Source organism: Xylocopa sonorina, chromosome 1, assembly GCF_050948175.1.
Source record: "Xylocopa sonorina isolate GNS202 chromosome 1, iyXylSono1_principal, whole genome shotgun sequence".
NCBI lineage: Eukaryota > Metazoa > Arthropoda > Insecta > Hymenoptera > Apidae > Xylocopa > Xylocopa sonorina.
This window is the reverse complement of record NC_135193.1, coordinates 8494516-8506837: the sequence shown is the minus strand read 5'-3', so window position 1 is coordinate 8506837 and position 12322 is coordinate 8494516. Positions and strand designations below refer to the sequence as shown.

At 32.2% G+C, this 12322-nt stretch overlaps 2 protein-coding genes across 13 annotated transcripts; one reads left to right on the top strand and one right to left on the bottom strand.

Moving 5' to 3' along the window:
• Positions 1 to 158: 158 nt before the first annotated feature.
• Pcid2 (PCI domain-containing protein 2) lies at positions 159 to 2815 on the bottom strand. Of its 3 annotated transcripts, none has more exons than XM_076905838.1 (5): positions 2676 to 2815; positions 1558 to 1599; positions 1354 to 1475; positions 791 to 1272; positions 159 to 725 (listed from the first exon to the last, which is right to left on the bottom strand). In XM_076905838.1, exons 2-5 carry the CDS (start codon positions 1588 to 1590, stop codon positions 211 to 213), a joined length of 1152 nt encoding a protein of 383 aa, XP_076761953.1. In that variant the 5' UTR covers positions 1591 to 1599; positions 2676 to 2815; the 3' UTR covers positions 159 to 210. The 3 variants fall into 3 exon arrangements, with proteins under 3 accessions (XP_076761953.1, XP_076761945.1, XP_076761962.1); XM_076905830.1 differs by lacking the exon at positions 2676 to 2815 and adding an exon at positions 1682 to 1847; XM_076905847.1 differs by lacking the exons at positions 1558 to 1599; positions 2676 to 2815 and having other exon boundaries at positions 1371 to 1476.
• Positions 2420 to 11485, top strand: Lig (ubiquitin-associated protein-like lingerer). Of its 10 annotated transcripts, none has more exons than XM_076905798.1 (15): positions 2420 to 2505; positions 4491 to 4689; positions 4825 to 5173; positions 5259 to 5522; positions 5600 to 5793; positions 5870 to 6109; positions 6185 to 6505; positions 6596 to 7030; positions 7105 to 7323; positions 7388 to 7595; positions 7673 to 7872; positions 9029 to 9238; positions 9521 to 9643; positions 9734 to 10006; positions 10092 to 11485. In XM_076905798.1, exons 2-15 carry the CDS (start codon positions 4558 to 4560, stop codon positions 10338 to 10340), a joined length of 3417 nt encoding a protein of 1138 aa, XP_076761913.1. In that variant the 5' UTR covers positions 2420 to 2505; positions 4491 to 4557; the 3' UTR covers positions 10341 to 11485. The 10 variants fall into 10 exon arrangements, with proteins under 10 accessions (XP_076761913.1, XP_076761922.1, XP_076761932.1 ...); XM_076905807.1 differs by having other exon boundaries at positions 4810 to 5173; positions 5627 to 5793; XM_076905817.1 differs by having other exon boundaries at positions 4810 to 5173; positions 9068 to 9238.
• The last annotated feature ends 837 nt before the right edge of the window (positions 11486 to 12322 follow it).

Sequence of the window (12322 nt, the reverse complement as noted above, 5' to 3'; positions counted from 1 at the left end):
ATATACAAAAGTGTTTTGTACGCATTAAAAATGTATTCACAAAAAGTAACAGAAAATTATGATACGATATTGTACATCATCTGTATATAAATAACACATGTTTGTATATAATAAGCGTAGGTGAAGGTATTAAAACAGTGTATTCTGTTACATTTATTTTATACATAGCATTTATTTTATAAAAGTGTATATAATCTGTTTTGTAATATATTATAGTATAGTCGAAAGTCGCGGAAAAGGGTTCTGCTTGGAGATAACTAATTTCTTATGTTGATGAGATATGTAACCTTTAATTTTTCCTTCGTATATCAAATTTGCAACAATACATTCTACTTCATCCATATCCACATCATCGAGTCCATGCATTTCAAGACTTGAAAGTAAATCTTGAATGGGAATTTGATGTATATTTAACACTAAATATACTTTCTTAAATAAATTTCTATAAGCTATTATTTTCAGTTTTTCTACAATTAAATATATTCCTGCTCCTATAAAAAATGATTCGTGTTTTTCCATCACTTTTTCAAGATTACGTAAATCACCCTTTTTAACAGCTTCCATTAATTCTCCAAATTCCATTAAGTTATATTTTTCTAACAGACTGTGCTTAGGCATATATCCTAATAACATTTTTACAGGTACAAGATAAGTCAAAATTAAGCGTTTATTTTTTGAAGATTGCTTATGACAATGTTCAAATGCATAAGTTAGGTATTCATCAGCTGTAAAAAAGTAAAACAATTAATTTATGCGTATATACACATATTTAGTTTTAACAGATAATTACCAGCTTTATAATCACTGTCAAACATTGCTTTGCGACCAACAAAAAATTTATATGTAATTTGTTGTGCCAATGCAAAATGTGCTTTATAAGGGGAAGATTCTATTGCTCTTATTAAGGGCTTGCATAGATGCAGTTTGTTAATCCGGAAATAGATTTTTAATAACTGATTAACTAATGCCAGCATTCCCCATCTTTTTGTATCATCCTCCGAGCTACGATTATCACAAGCACACACTCGAAAGCAGCCCATTAGACAATCTGCACATTTCTCTAAAATTTCTCCCGGTTTCATGTTTTTATTAGCTTTCATATTTTCAGCACAAACTGCTAATAGTCTTAATTCTAAGCACATTACATTCATAACAGGCAGCATCCAATTTTCTTCTTTTTGCATTTGCAATATTTTTGTCAAAGACTGAACTGCAGAACTTTGGTAATTATACATAGGCAATGGATCATCTTTGTTCATAGCTGTTATCGTTCTAAAGGCATAAATATTACATTTGTTTAAACAGTATTTATAATAATTACGATAAAAATTTATGAAAATATAATTCAGTTACTTTAAGTGGAAAAATACCAAATCATCGAGAGGGGCAGGTAAATGTTCCATGGCTTTTGTTATCGCAGAATCAGATCCAATTTGTGGAATTGAAATATGACTATGTCGTAAAGATAGTAAATCCTTAAATAAAAAAAGATGTAAAAAATGTATAATTTATTTCAATGTAATTTATCATTTTAACATATACACATGTGTTATTTACCGCTAGCGCATCGCCATCCTGATTTAACCACATACGTCTGACCTAAATGTAAACATAACCTTAAATTAAGAGAGCTTTTTCAATTTTAGCGTATTACTTATTATTACATCTCTTGATATGTTACCTGCATTATATAGGAATCCATTTTTTATAAATAGTTTAAAGTATTAATCTATTTAAAATTTTTTGTATTCAAAATTAGTAACATTTCTTAGCTCATAAATCTGATTGTATACATACGATCTCCACAGGATCGTATAATAAATATTTGATTTAACAGATGTCTCTAGCATACATTTTTATCTATTAATTATTAGGAATGAAATATTAACCAATGAAACATTATTTTATTACTTAACGACAACAAGAATTGCTAAAAATATACAAAAATAATTCTTTAATGGTGTTAATAAATAAATATAGAACTCATGTATATACATATACATATATACATATGTATAAAATTTTTGCACATGTTCCTAGATATTCTGGAGTTCCAAAAAATATTTCAGAATTAATATATATATATATATAAAACTTTAGACATGTACAAATTTTTTTCATAATGCTTGGGGTCTGTTAAAGAATAAATACTTAACAATTGTAATTAATGAAATGAGAAACGAATAAGATAAAAAAAAAATTGTATCTGTCTAATTAAGTCTTAAGTAAAATTATTTTTCTTTCTATTTAATATTCCTGTTTAACATTCTACTTTAATAATATCATTTACGTGATTACAGTTGGAAAACGGTCGGTTTGTCCAGAAAATCTAGGAAGTTTCTGTTCATTCGGTTAGCGAACTTGAAACTCTTAATACAAAATTGGTTAGCCGTACGAAGTCTGATAAATTATAGTATAGAGCATAGAGGCGGTGCTGCGGTTGTGAGTTAGGGAGGGGGGGTTCGCGGTCACGTGACCGAGCTGCGTTTTGAGCGCACTAACCAGGTACGAGCAAATTCGTTGTTTTTTTCGTGGTTTTTCGCGCGCCACGGCCGAAAAAGCCGAGGCGTCGTGAATTTCTCTTGTTTCTGACTCTGGACGTGTCCTTCGAGTACGCAAACAACGCTTATAATAACTGTGAGTTACTTGTAAATACTTTGACTCGATCGTCTTACGGAGATCTATCGATGCTCCACCGCGGCGATGGTTGACAAGCCTTCCTCGCAAAACCAGAAATGGCGTCTACCGTGCACATGGTCTGCAGAAAATATTCTACATCAACGTCGTAGTACTGGTTCAGGAGTATAACAAATTCTACACAACCGATTTCTTAAATCATCTGTTCCAAGAATTTTCACAACTTGCTTACGAACAACAACGCAACGGACAAGGTGTTTTTTGTGATGCGCCCGATAATCCTTCTTCGTCATATTCTCACCGCGCACGTCAAAATTTATTTTTTTTTTTCTTATTATCTTATCACTTTTTAAAATTTTCTGTGCTGTAAAAAAGATTTACGAAACTCTTCGGTGTTCCCGACGGACGTAATCTTTTGAATCGAGTGGTATCATCTTGTGGAATTTCGTGAAATTTGTAGACAAGGTTTAAATTATTCTGCATATTGCTCTGACGCTTCGTTATTCGTTCTTCTAGACAACCGTTTTAGGAAAAACGTGACTATTTTAAGAAATACTTGTTAAATCGCTTGATATTCTATTTATCGTCATTGGTCGATCCTAACCTTTCCGTCTCTGCATAGAAATAAAAATAAGAGTATATTTCGTAGACGTTTCTTTACATGAAATACTGATTTTGTGCTATAAATCCCCCCTCGCGTGTTTTCATAGTGGTAATTTAATATCATACTTCATAATCGTCCAGCAATCATTCAAATACATTGAAATGCCAATTGTTTTTCATCTTCAGGTTATTTTCAATGCATAGTTATGGTAGAATGGTCAAAAATACTGATCACGATATTCTAAGCAATTTTTATTTCTTACTAATTTCTCAAAATCTATAATTTATGTGCATTTAGATTTCATTAAATGTGGTACAAAATTATGATTATAAATCTGTAGGGTATCTCGTTAATAAGGTATACACAAGTAACTCATAATTATATTCTTGAAATGCATTATTTTATGTATTTAAAGGATTTTATTTATTTGTATAAAAGTGTTATGATTATGTCTTTAATAATGTATTCATTTTTATTTTCATCCGTTTTACTTGTTTCATCACTTTATGATTTTGTATTATTTTGATTTACTTGCAATGTGAATTTTTAATATAATATATCATTATATAATATGTACATTTTTTTACTCATTTACATTAATCTGTATTTAGAATAAATAATATAATAGTTTCTGAATATCGAGTAAAAAATGTATTTTTTAAAATCAAAAATCTGTATTAATTTGTACATAAGGCTCTTGAATGTATACATATAATATTATATTATATTAAAATACAATGATTTACTATATAAATTTTCAAATAATTTATATCTCTCATATCTAAATTAGTTCATTATTTTATTTTTTGGAGCTGCAAACTTTCTACTTAAGTATTACATGATAATAGAAATAATATTTTATGTCGTAAAATATATATCAATAATTAGTTTTCTATTTCGTTTTGTGCACTGTCCATTGATAGTAAAACTTAATTATGAATATCCTAGCATAAATATGGAATTTTATATTTATATAAGAAAATAATTTATATACAAAGATAAATATAGTACCACTATTAATTATATAAAATAAATATTGTATTTAGCATTAACATATAAATAATTGTAATTTATACTGAACGGGTTAAAAGGAAACTGGACAATTTAAAAGTTAGCCATACTTTTGTCATAGGAATATATTATGTATTGCAATGAAATATAAGAATATTTCTGATTTTTTATTTGATGAAGTTAATGCAAATATTTTATTGTACTTGATATACAGAAGTCATTGTTTCTTTTGTTACAGACTGTAAATAGAGAGTGTATATAGTGTGATAGGTGAGTGATATAGGTGTGTGAAATTTTAGTTGGCAATGAGTTCAAGCAACAAATCGGTGTCCTCCGGCGGGAAAGGCACCAACAAAAATAAGTCATCACAACAACATGGAAAATCGGATCATCATCAAACTAAATCATCGGATTCAACAAAACACGAAAAAACACAGGTCAGTAAATACAGCCTATTTTACTATTACTATTTAGAAAAGAAAGATTGGTTTTGTTATTCATATATTTTTTTGCATTTTCTGACAAAGAATTTGTTATTAAAAACTATGGCGTTGTAGCCAAATACTGTTCAGATGCGGCATGCACAAATCATTGACACTAGAATGGGTAGCGGTGAAGATCCTGTTTTGAAAGAGCGCATAAAACAAGTTATGGATATGACTAGACGATCAGAGGATGAAGTTGTTATGGCTTTACACGACAGCGATGGAGACTTAGATCGTGCTGTCAATGATCTTTTGGAAGGAGTGAAAACAGAATGGGAAGTGAAAAAAAAGAAGCCACGTCAACCTGGTGGTTCGAAACAAAACATGGATACTTCTGGTGGTCAAGACGAGAGTGGTGATTGGGACGAGAGACGCAATCAACGAGGGGGTGGACCCCCACGTATGCGAGGTCGTGCTAATCACGACAATCGTGGATGTATGTTAAAAGAAATATTGCGTATTTAATAATATTGACGTTTGACTTTATCGACGTATTATATTTAAATAAAAATTTTACTTAGGGCGCGGTCGGGAAAACAAAGAGAATGAAAGAAATATGGAAGACGGTGTACGTGATGGAAGTTACAGCGGTAATAGGAGAGGGAGAGGTGGTCCAGGAAGACCTGGCCGAGGTGGACGAGGTGGAGGAAGAGGACTTGGTCCACGAACATTTGCTAATCGCAATGATCCGTCATCTACTTCGTCGGCACATAGTTTCAATCGATCAATCGATATATGGACCGGCAATGAAGAACAACAACAAACTACCCAAGAACCAAAGATGGGTAAGTTTCAAATTTTAGTTATGAACGTTTTAAGTCCCTCCAAATTGTTGTTTCACGCGATAAAAATGTGTGGATAGATGCATGGAATAATTTGGATTCTGCAGAAGACTGGGATAATGAAGAGTATACAGGTTCATTGGCGGATACAAAAGTTTTCACACCGAGTACGTCTGTAGCAGAACCTCCACCTTCTACGGAAGAACAAAAAACTCAAGATCTACAAGCAGTGCAATCAAATCAGAATGTAAATTTGTCACTACTACAACAAGAAGTATGTGACATTATCCTATATTTGTAGTTTATTAATTACTTGTAAGATAACATTTTTTTTTGTTTTTTGATAAAAGGAATTACCAAAATTGTCAGAAATACCACCAATACAACAACAGACTTTAATTCAACAATCGCAACAACAACAACCTGTATTGAGCTTACCAGCGATGCAATTGTCGCAACAACCAAATGCCATAAGCGGTGGAGTATTAACAGCTGCTCAGACGCAGTATTTAACACAACTTACTCAACAAACGAGTGAAAATTTAAAAGCTGCTGGACAAACAACATTTTCATCATCGATATCGAGTCAGGTAGTGAAATAACATACACAGGAAATGTTTTTATTTTACAAAACAATATCGTTATATAATTTTTATGCATTGCAGCCGCAAAGACAGACAAAGCAACGTCCAAGAGTGCCACCGCCATCAAAAATACCATCTAGTGCTGTAGAGATGCCTGGAGATGCTGTTAATAGTGGCATTGGATTTCTTGATGTGCAATTTGGTGCACTTGAATTTGGGAGCGATTCAAGCTCTCTTGATGGTTCTGCAAATGAAAAATACAACTCAGCTGGTAATACAATACCTGGTGTAGATGTGTCCACTACTACGAATGCTGTAAACACTGCCAATACGAATAACTCTTTGGACATTGAAACATCACAACCATCAGTAACAACACCTTTTAATGCTACTTCTCAAATGGTTAGTATTATTCTATTTTTTAAAAATTAATAATAAAAAGAATAACGCAATATATTATACATTATTAATAATTATTAAATTATGTTACAGTTATCAAATAACGAAAATTTACCAGTATCAAGTGAACATTCGATAAACGCTCAAACATTCACTGCTCGTGGTAGCACTGGACAAACATTAGATATAACGAAACAAGATTTCACGTCACAAGTTTCACCAGGGAACGCGCCAGCGTATGGTACAACAACAACTTACCAATCTCAAAAGTCATCGTTTCAAGCACCTACGGCGACACCAAGCACTTACAACGCATATTCCACGAATGCTCAGTCTGCTCAATCATCGTTCCAAACTGCGTCAGGCACAAATGCCAACAGCTATTCTGCAACAGCAACTGTTTCACAAGCAAGTTATAATTCTTCATCATCGTTTCCTCAATCTAATACGTCAACTTTTAGTCAAGCTTCTCCTTCTGCGTCTGCGTCAGCAACTACGGGTTATAATCAACCAACGACTACAAATCAGGTAATAAATATGTTATATAGTATTATAATAATTATGTACAAACAACAATTATAGAAGAAACTTTCATGAAATAGGTGTATCAATCTGGCTATGCGCCTACTACGACGTCACAGTATCAAGCACAGTCTGTAGCTACCAATACTGTATCAAATAGTAGTACAGGTTATCAAACAAGTGGATATCAAGGATCGTCTTCGTTTCAATCAACCCCACAAGTTTATCAACCATCTGCTACTACGTTCACATCGCCTATTACGCAAACTTCCGGTGCTTACCAAAGTGCAGCACAATCTGTAAGTACTCCGTTTTACAAGCTAAATGTCAAATATGCAGAAGGTTACTCTATTATATTTACAGGTATATGCAAGTGCATATGGCACATATGCCAGTCAACCACAAACAGCGTCTCACAATCATAAATTGAACAGTAATACGACAAAAGACTCTCAATATGATAGTAACACGACAACATCCAATAGTTCTCTTGCGACCACGACGGCACCTACATTGGGTCTTAGCTCTGCGTCCGTAAATAGTTCACAAACTAAAGTAACCAATTCCAATGGTAAGTAGAATTTGCGGGGTAAAATTTTAAATGGTATAGTCAAGCAATGGTTATGAACTATAATGTGATTTTTAAAGCGGTACCAAAAAGTACATCGAGTGGTGTAGTAACGGGTAGTAGTGGAACTGGAAATATGACAGGTGGTGGTGCAGCTGGTAGTATGACTCCCATGCTAAGTCACCAATACATTATGGGCCAAGGTGTACCTTATGCGTTCCAGCAACCAATGTACAGTTACGAGGAGTTACAGCTTATGCAACAAAGAATACCACACATGGTCAGTTACTATATGATTGTTCAATTTATTTATTTCGAGGCTTTAAGTACAAATTACTCACATATTCATTTTTACAGTAATTTGTACTTCTTTCATTAAGGTGCTTTTTTAGAGTATTGTACACTTAAGTATATTAGTTTATTTTACATGACACAACTTAAATCTCTTTTGAACATAGAACATTACTATCTATATTATGTCTATATTTGAAAAGAAAAAAATATATTTCAAGTGTACTACTCTGAAGCATACTATTCTATTTTATGTTATGATTATCTAGTAAGAAGAATGCTGAAGTAATCATTTCGTTAATGCTTGGTAGCTGCTCGATATTTTTTCTTCTTTTTTAAGAAATTAATTATTTTTTATTCACGCCTCAAGATGGCACAATAAGTTTATTAAATTTTTTTTATAGTGAGATGTTTCACGCGCGTATCAGATAAATTATGAAAGTGTTTTCATTTTTGATACACTGTTTAGTAGCTTACATACATATATTCATGTACAGGGTGTTCCATACAAAGTGTTACGAAAAATATGAATAAAACTACTCCAGATTGAAGTAAATTTTTTTTTTAATTAAACTATGTTAAAGAGAGTATCAATTATTTGGTACATTTAAGACTTAGGGAGTAGGTCTCTTGTACACCATATAATTTAAAGGAAGAATTCACTTTAATATCTGTAGTAGTTTTGAAAAAAACAGTTTACTCTAACACTTTCTGTGGAAGACTTGCGTGTATGTGTATATATACATATGTATATTTTTCTTTTTTTCTTTATTATTGATTACATTTGCTCCATATCCCCAATGTTACATACTTCAAATTGTATAAAAATACACAGTATAATTTTCGAGGTGGTTAAGTTGTACCTTATTTTATACACATTATAGGAAAAGTAAATTATTCTGATATGTTTGCTTACATTAAGGATAAAAATGTAAACTGAAGTAATATTTTAAAGCATAAAATATGGCCTTAAAATTAAATGATTTAACAGTATATTTAGAATGAAGAGATAGGTACAACGAAACCGCATGTTACCTATCCCAAACCTTGTACGCGTAGACTTAGATATTAGTTAGCCTTCTTGTATTTGGAGTACACAGTGTATGCATGTAGTTTTGTGTTTGGCCTTCCTGACTAACCTGCAGCCAACTACTGGTTACTATGACGCGGCCTTGGGCTATCAGACAACCGGCCCTGCTACCAGTCTTGGTGGGGGACGAGGAGATGCACTTTCCGGCGTACAAGGTGTTCAAGGAGTACAGGGTGTACAAGGAGCTTATTCCAGTATTAGTGACGCCAGGTTTGCTAGAAACGATAGCAATGCATCTCCAGTTCCATCTACTATGTCACAGCAGGTAAAATTCATAAGCATTTACACAGTAAACATGAGAAATAGTTTCATTTTCCGAGCACACATTTCAATAAAACTATATTTTCGATAAAGAAGATGATTGAAGTTAAGCTTAGTTCAAAAGAGTTATTTGGATTAAAAAGAAATTTTCAGATTAATACGAGAGTCGATGTGCACTCGAAAAATAATGAAAATTATTACAATATTTAGACTTTATTTTAATATTCTTCATCGTGTTATAGATTTCAACAAGGTTTAAACAAGTTTGTGTTCATATTATTTATAGACTGCTACGCAGCATCAACAACCAATGATGAATCCAACACTTCCTCCAACATATGCATACTTTGCATATGGCGGTGGAATAATGCCAGGTGGTTTTCAATATGGTACCCCTGCTATTTATCCTGTAAGTCAATTGAATTAGAATTAGTTGTCTATTTCATCTTTGATATATTCTAATAAAAATTCGCATTTCGTTTATAAAAATTTATTATAGCAGATAGCTACTGCTGGTAATGCGGGTACAAACAGTGGTGCATACAGTGCTAAACCAGGGAGTTATGGATCTGGTTATGGAGCTGGTGCGAGCTACGATGCGTTAGCATCTGCTGGTCCCTCTGCTGAATATAAAGGCGCAGGGAGCAATTATACAAGCACACAAACTAAAACAGGAACATCTACTGGAAACACAAATACTGGTGGATCGTCTGCAACTGATATTAGCGCCACTATGTACGCAAAAGGACACGTAGCGCTAAGTAAAGTAAATGTAAGTTATTTTTTATAAAATTAATCTTATTCAATTTTATTATTACTAGCAAAAGTTAATATAAAACTTGTAAATATTATTTTAGTCGTACGACAAACAAACTTTTCACTCGGCAACTCCACCGCCATTTAGTCTTACTGGTAGTCAAAATGCTGGTTTGCCTGGTGCATATGGAACGCCGCATTTGTTTATCCCAACTATGCCTCATCAATTGCATCAACCGCTTCATCAAGACGGTGGTAGCAGTACAGGCCAAAGGTCCAATACAAGTTCCCAAAACAAAGCCCAAGCAAAGCCTGGATACAGTCCTAGTTACTGGACTGGAAGTAATTAGAAACTTTTAGACTGCGCAAGAAAAAAGATAAAGGAATAAAAAAAAGAACACCATTTTAGACAAAACTACAACTTCGCCATTGTGATACACGGTGGTGTGAGATATGGACATTGACAAATGATATAAAGGACACGAGACAAAATGGTTTTTTTTTTGGTGAAACTAAATGATGCTGGTATGACACGAGTTAATATAACATGTAAGATGTATCTTAATACGTGGAAGGATTAAGCAATTTTTAAAGATCTTCTGTTTAATGGGATGGTAATATTTCTTTTCTGACACACACTTATAAATCTTATACAGTAATTAGTTAGAAGGTAAAGTTATATTCTATCTAAGTAGCTGTATTAATTTCTTTATTTATATAATATCTTGAGATATTATATTGGATAATAAAAAAAATTCTTCAATATGTTATTTTACTTGTAATTCTATATCATTCTTTAGTTGTATTAGAATGTTTTGGTGTGTGTAATGCAATATATATGTTTATGTATAAATGTATTTTCTTAAAACAAAATGTGGTACGCAACAGGAAAAAAGGAATAGTTATAGTGCAACATGAAAAAATTGCATAGTTCTTCCAGACATGAGGCGCACTCGTGCCAAATGAATTTAGGGCGTTTGTAACGTGTAAAAGCATGAAACGCATAATCGTACATATTTGTCAAGATGGAGAAGATAAGCAGAATTTATTGTGGTATGTTAAAATGCTATTAAAATGAAATCAAGGTTTTATGAGTAGATCTCGTGTGAAATACTGGAAAGATGATCTAGATGAGTAATTGACTGTTAAATTTACTCCCGATCTCCTATCTGTATACTACTGTGCAATTGCGAATATACTGCATCGACTGCAAAGGGTGATAGTTTTTTTGTATGACGTAGGCATCTCGGTTCATTAACATCTAAAGTGCTTCTTTACGTGAAAGCAGAGCACCCCGATCGTGATGAAAACGTAAGAACTATACTACTGTAAATTACAATTATTGTATGTATTTAACCAGGAACATCAGGTATATAAAAGTTATAATCATCATAATGTTGTCACTTTTGGTATTTAAAAAAAAAAAGAAACAAATGTATAACCGCACTAGTTTCGCATTCTTGCGCGCACCTATATATACAATTGTTTGATTTGATCGCCTTGCATTTCTTTTAGTTACCAGAATTTATGAACGTTATAGTTTATTAACAAAAAGCTATTAAACCAAAAAGAAGATACCGTCAAAACCCATGTTTTTTAAAGAACGTTGATTTCAAAATGAGAACGGTACTTATTTAATATATTTTATGTTTATGGAACGGCGTTGCAGATTAAACAGTGCCACAAAATACTAGGAAAAAAAGAAACAAGCAGAATTCAGTAATTTTCTTGTGGTGCCTTGAATAAAAATCAGATAATAGAGTTCAAACATCTGCTTTTTGCAAGATTTCTCATATAACTTTTTACAATCCTTTCATACTGTAAGTTGTATTATCTAAAGCGTACATTACATTATTCTTATTCATACGTATTAACTTTTACTAATTATTCTATATCATCCATGTAATTTATCTTTTAGGGGATAATAGTTGATCTTTTAATTTAATAACAGTCTTGAAGTTTTCGTTTGCAGAGTATTGTTTGCCCTTTTCAAATTTATAGTTTTCAAAGAGATTTAATTGATTTTTAGATCAATAATTGTATTTGTTAAATACAATGCATCTGAAAACCCGGATAGATAATTAATTTGTCAATAAAATAATTTGTAATTATTATCGAATAGTTACACCAGCTTTAAAACGACAATTTTTGAAATTTATTATGTAAGGAAATTCTTCAAATATAGAAGAAAATTAAGACACGTACTATGACATTCTATTTGATGTTTACAAGATGTATAGTCCAAATAATAATCTTATGTAGCTATGTCGTAAGTTCTTCAATTTCTTTTTTACTTTTTGCTTTTGATTCGTACTCATTTCTTGGATCTGCT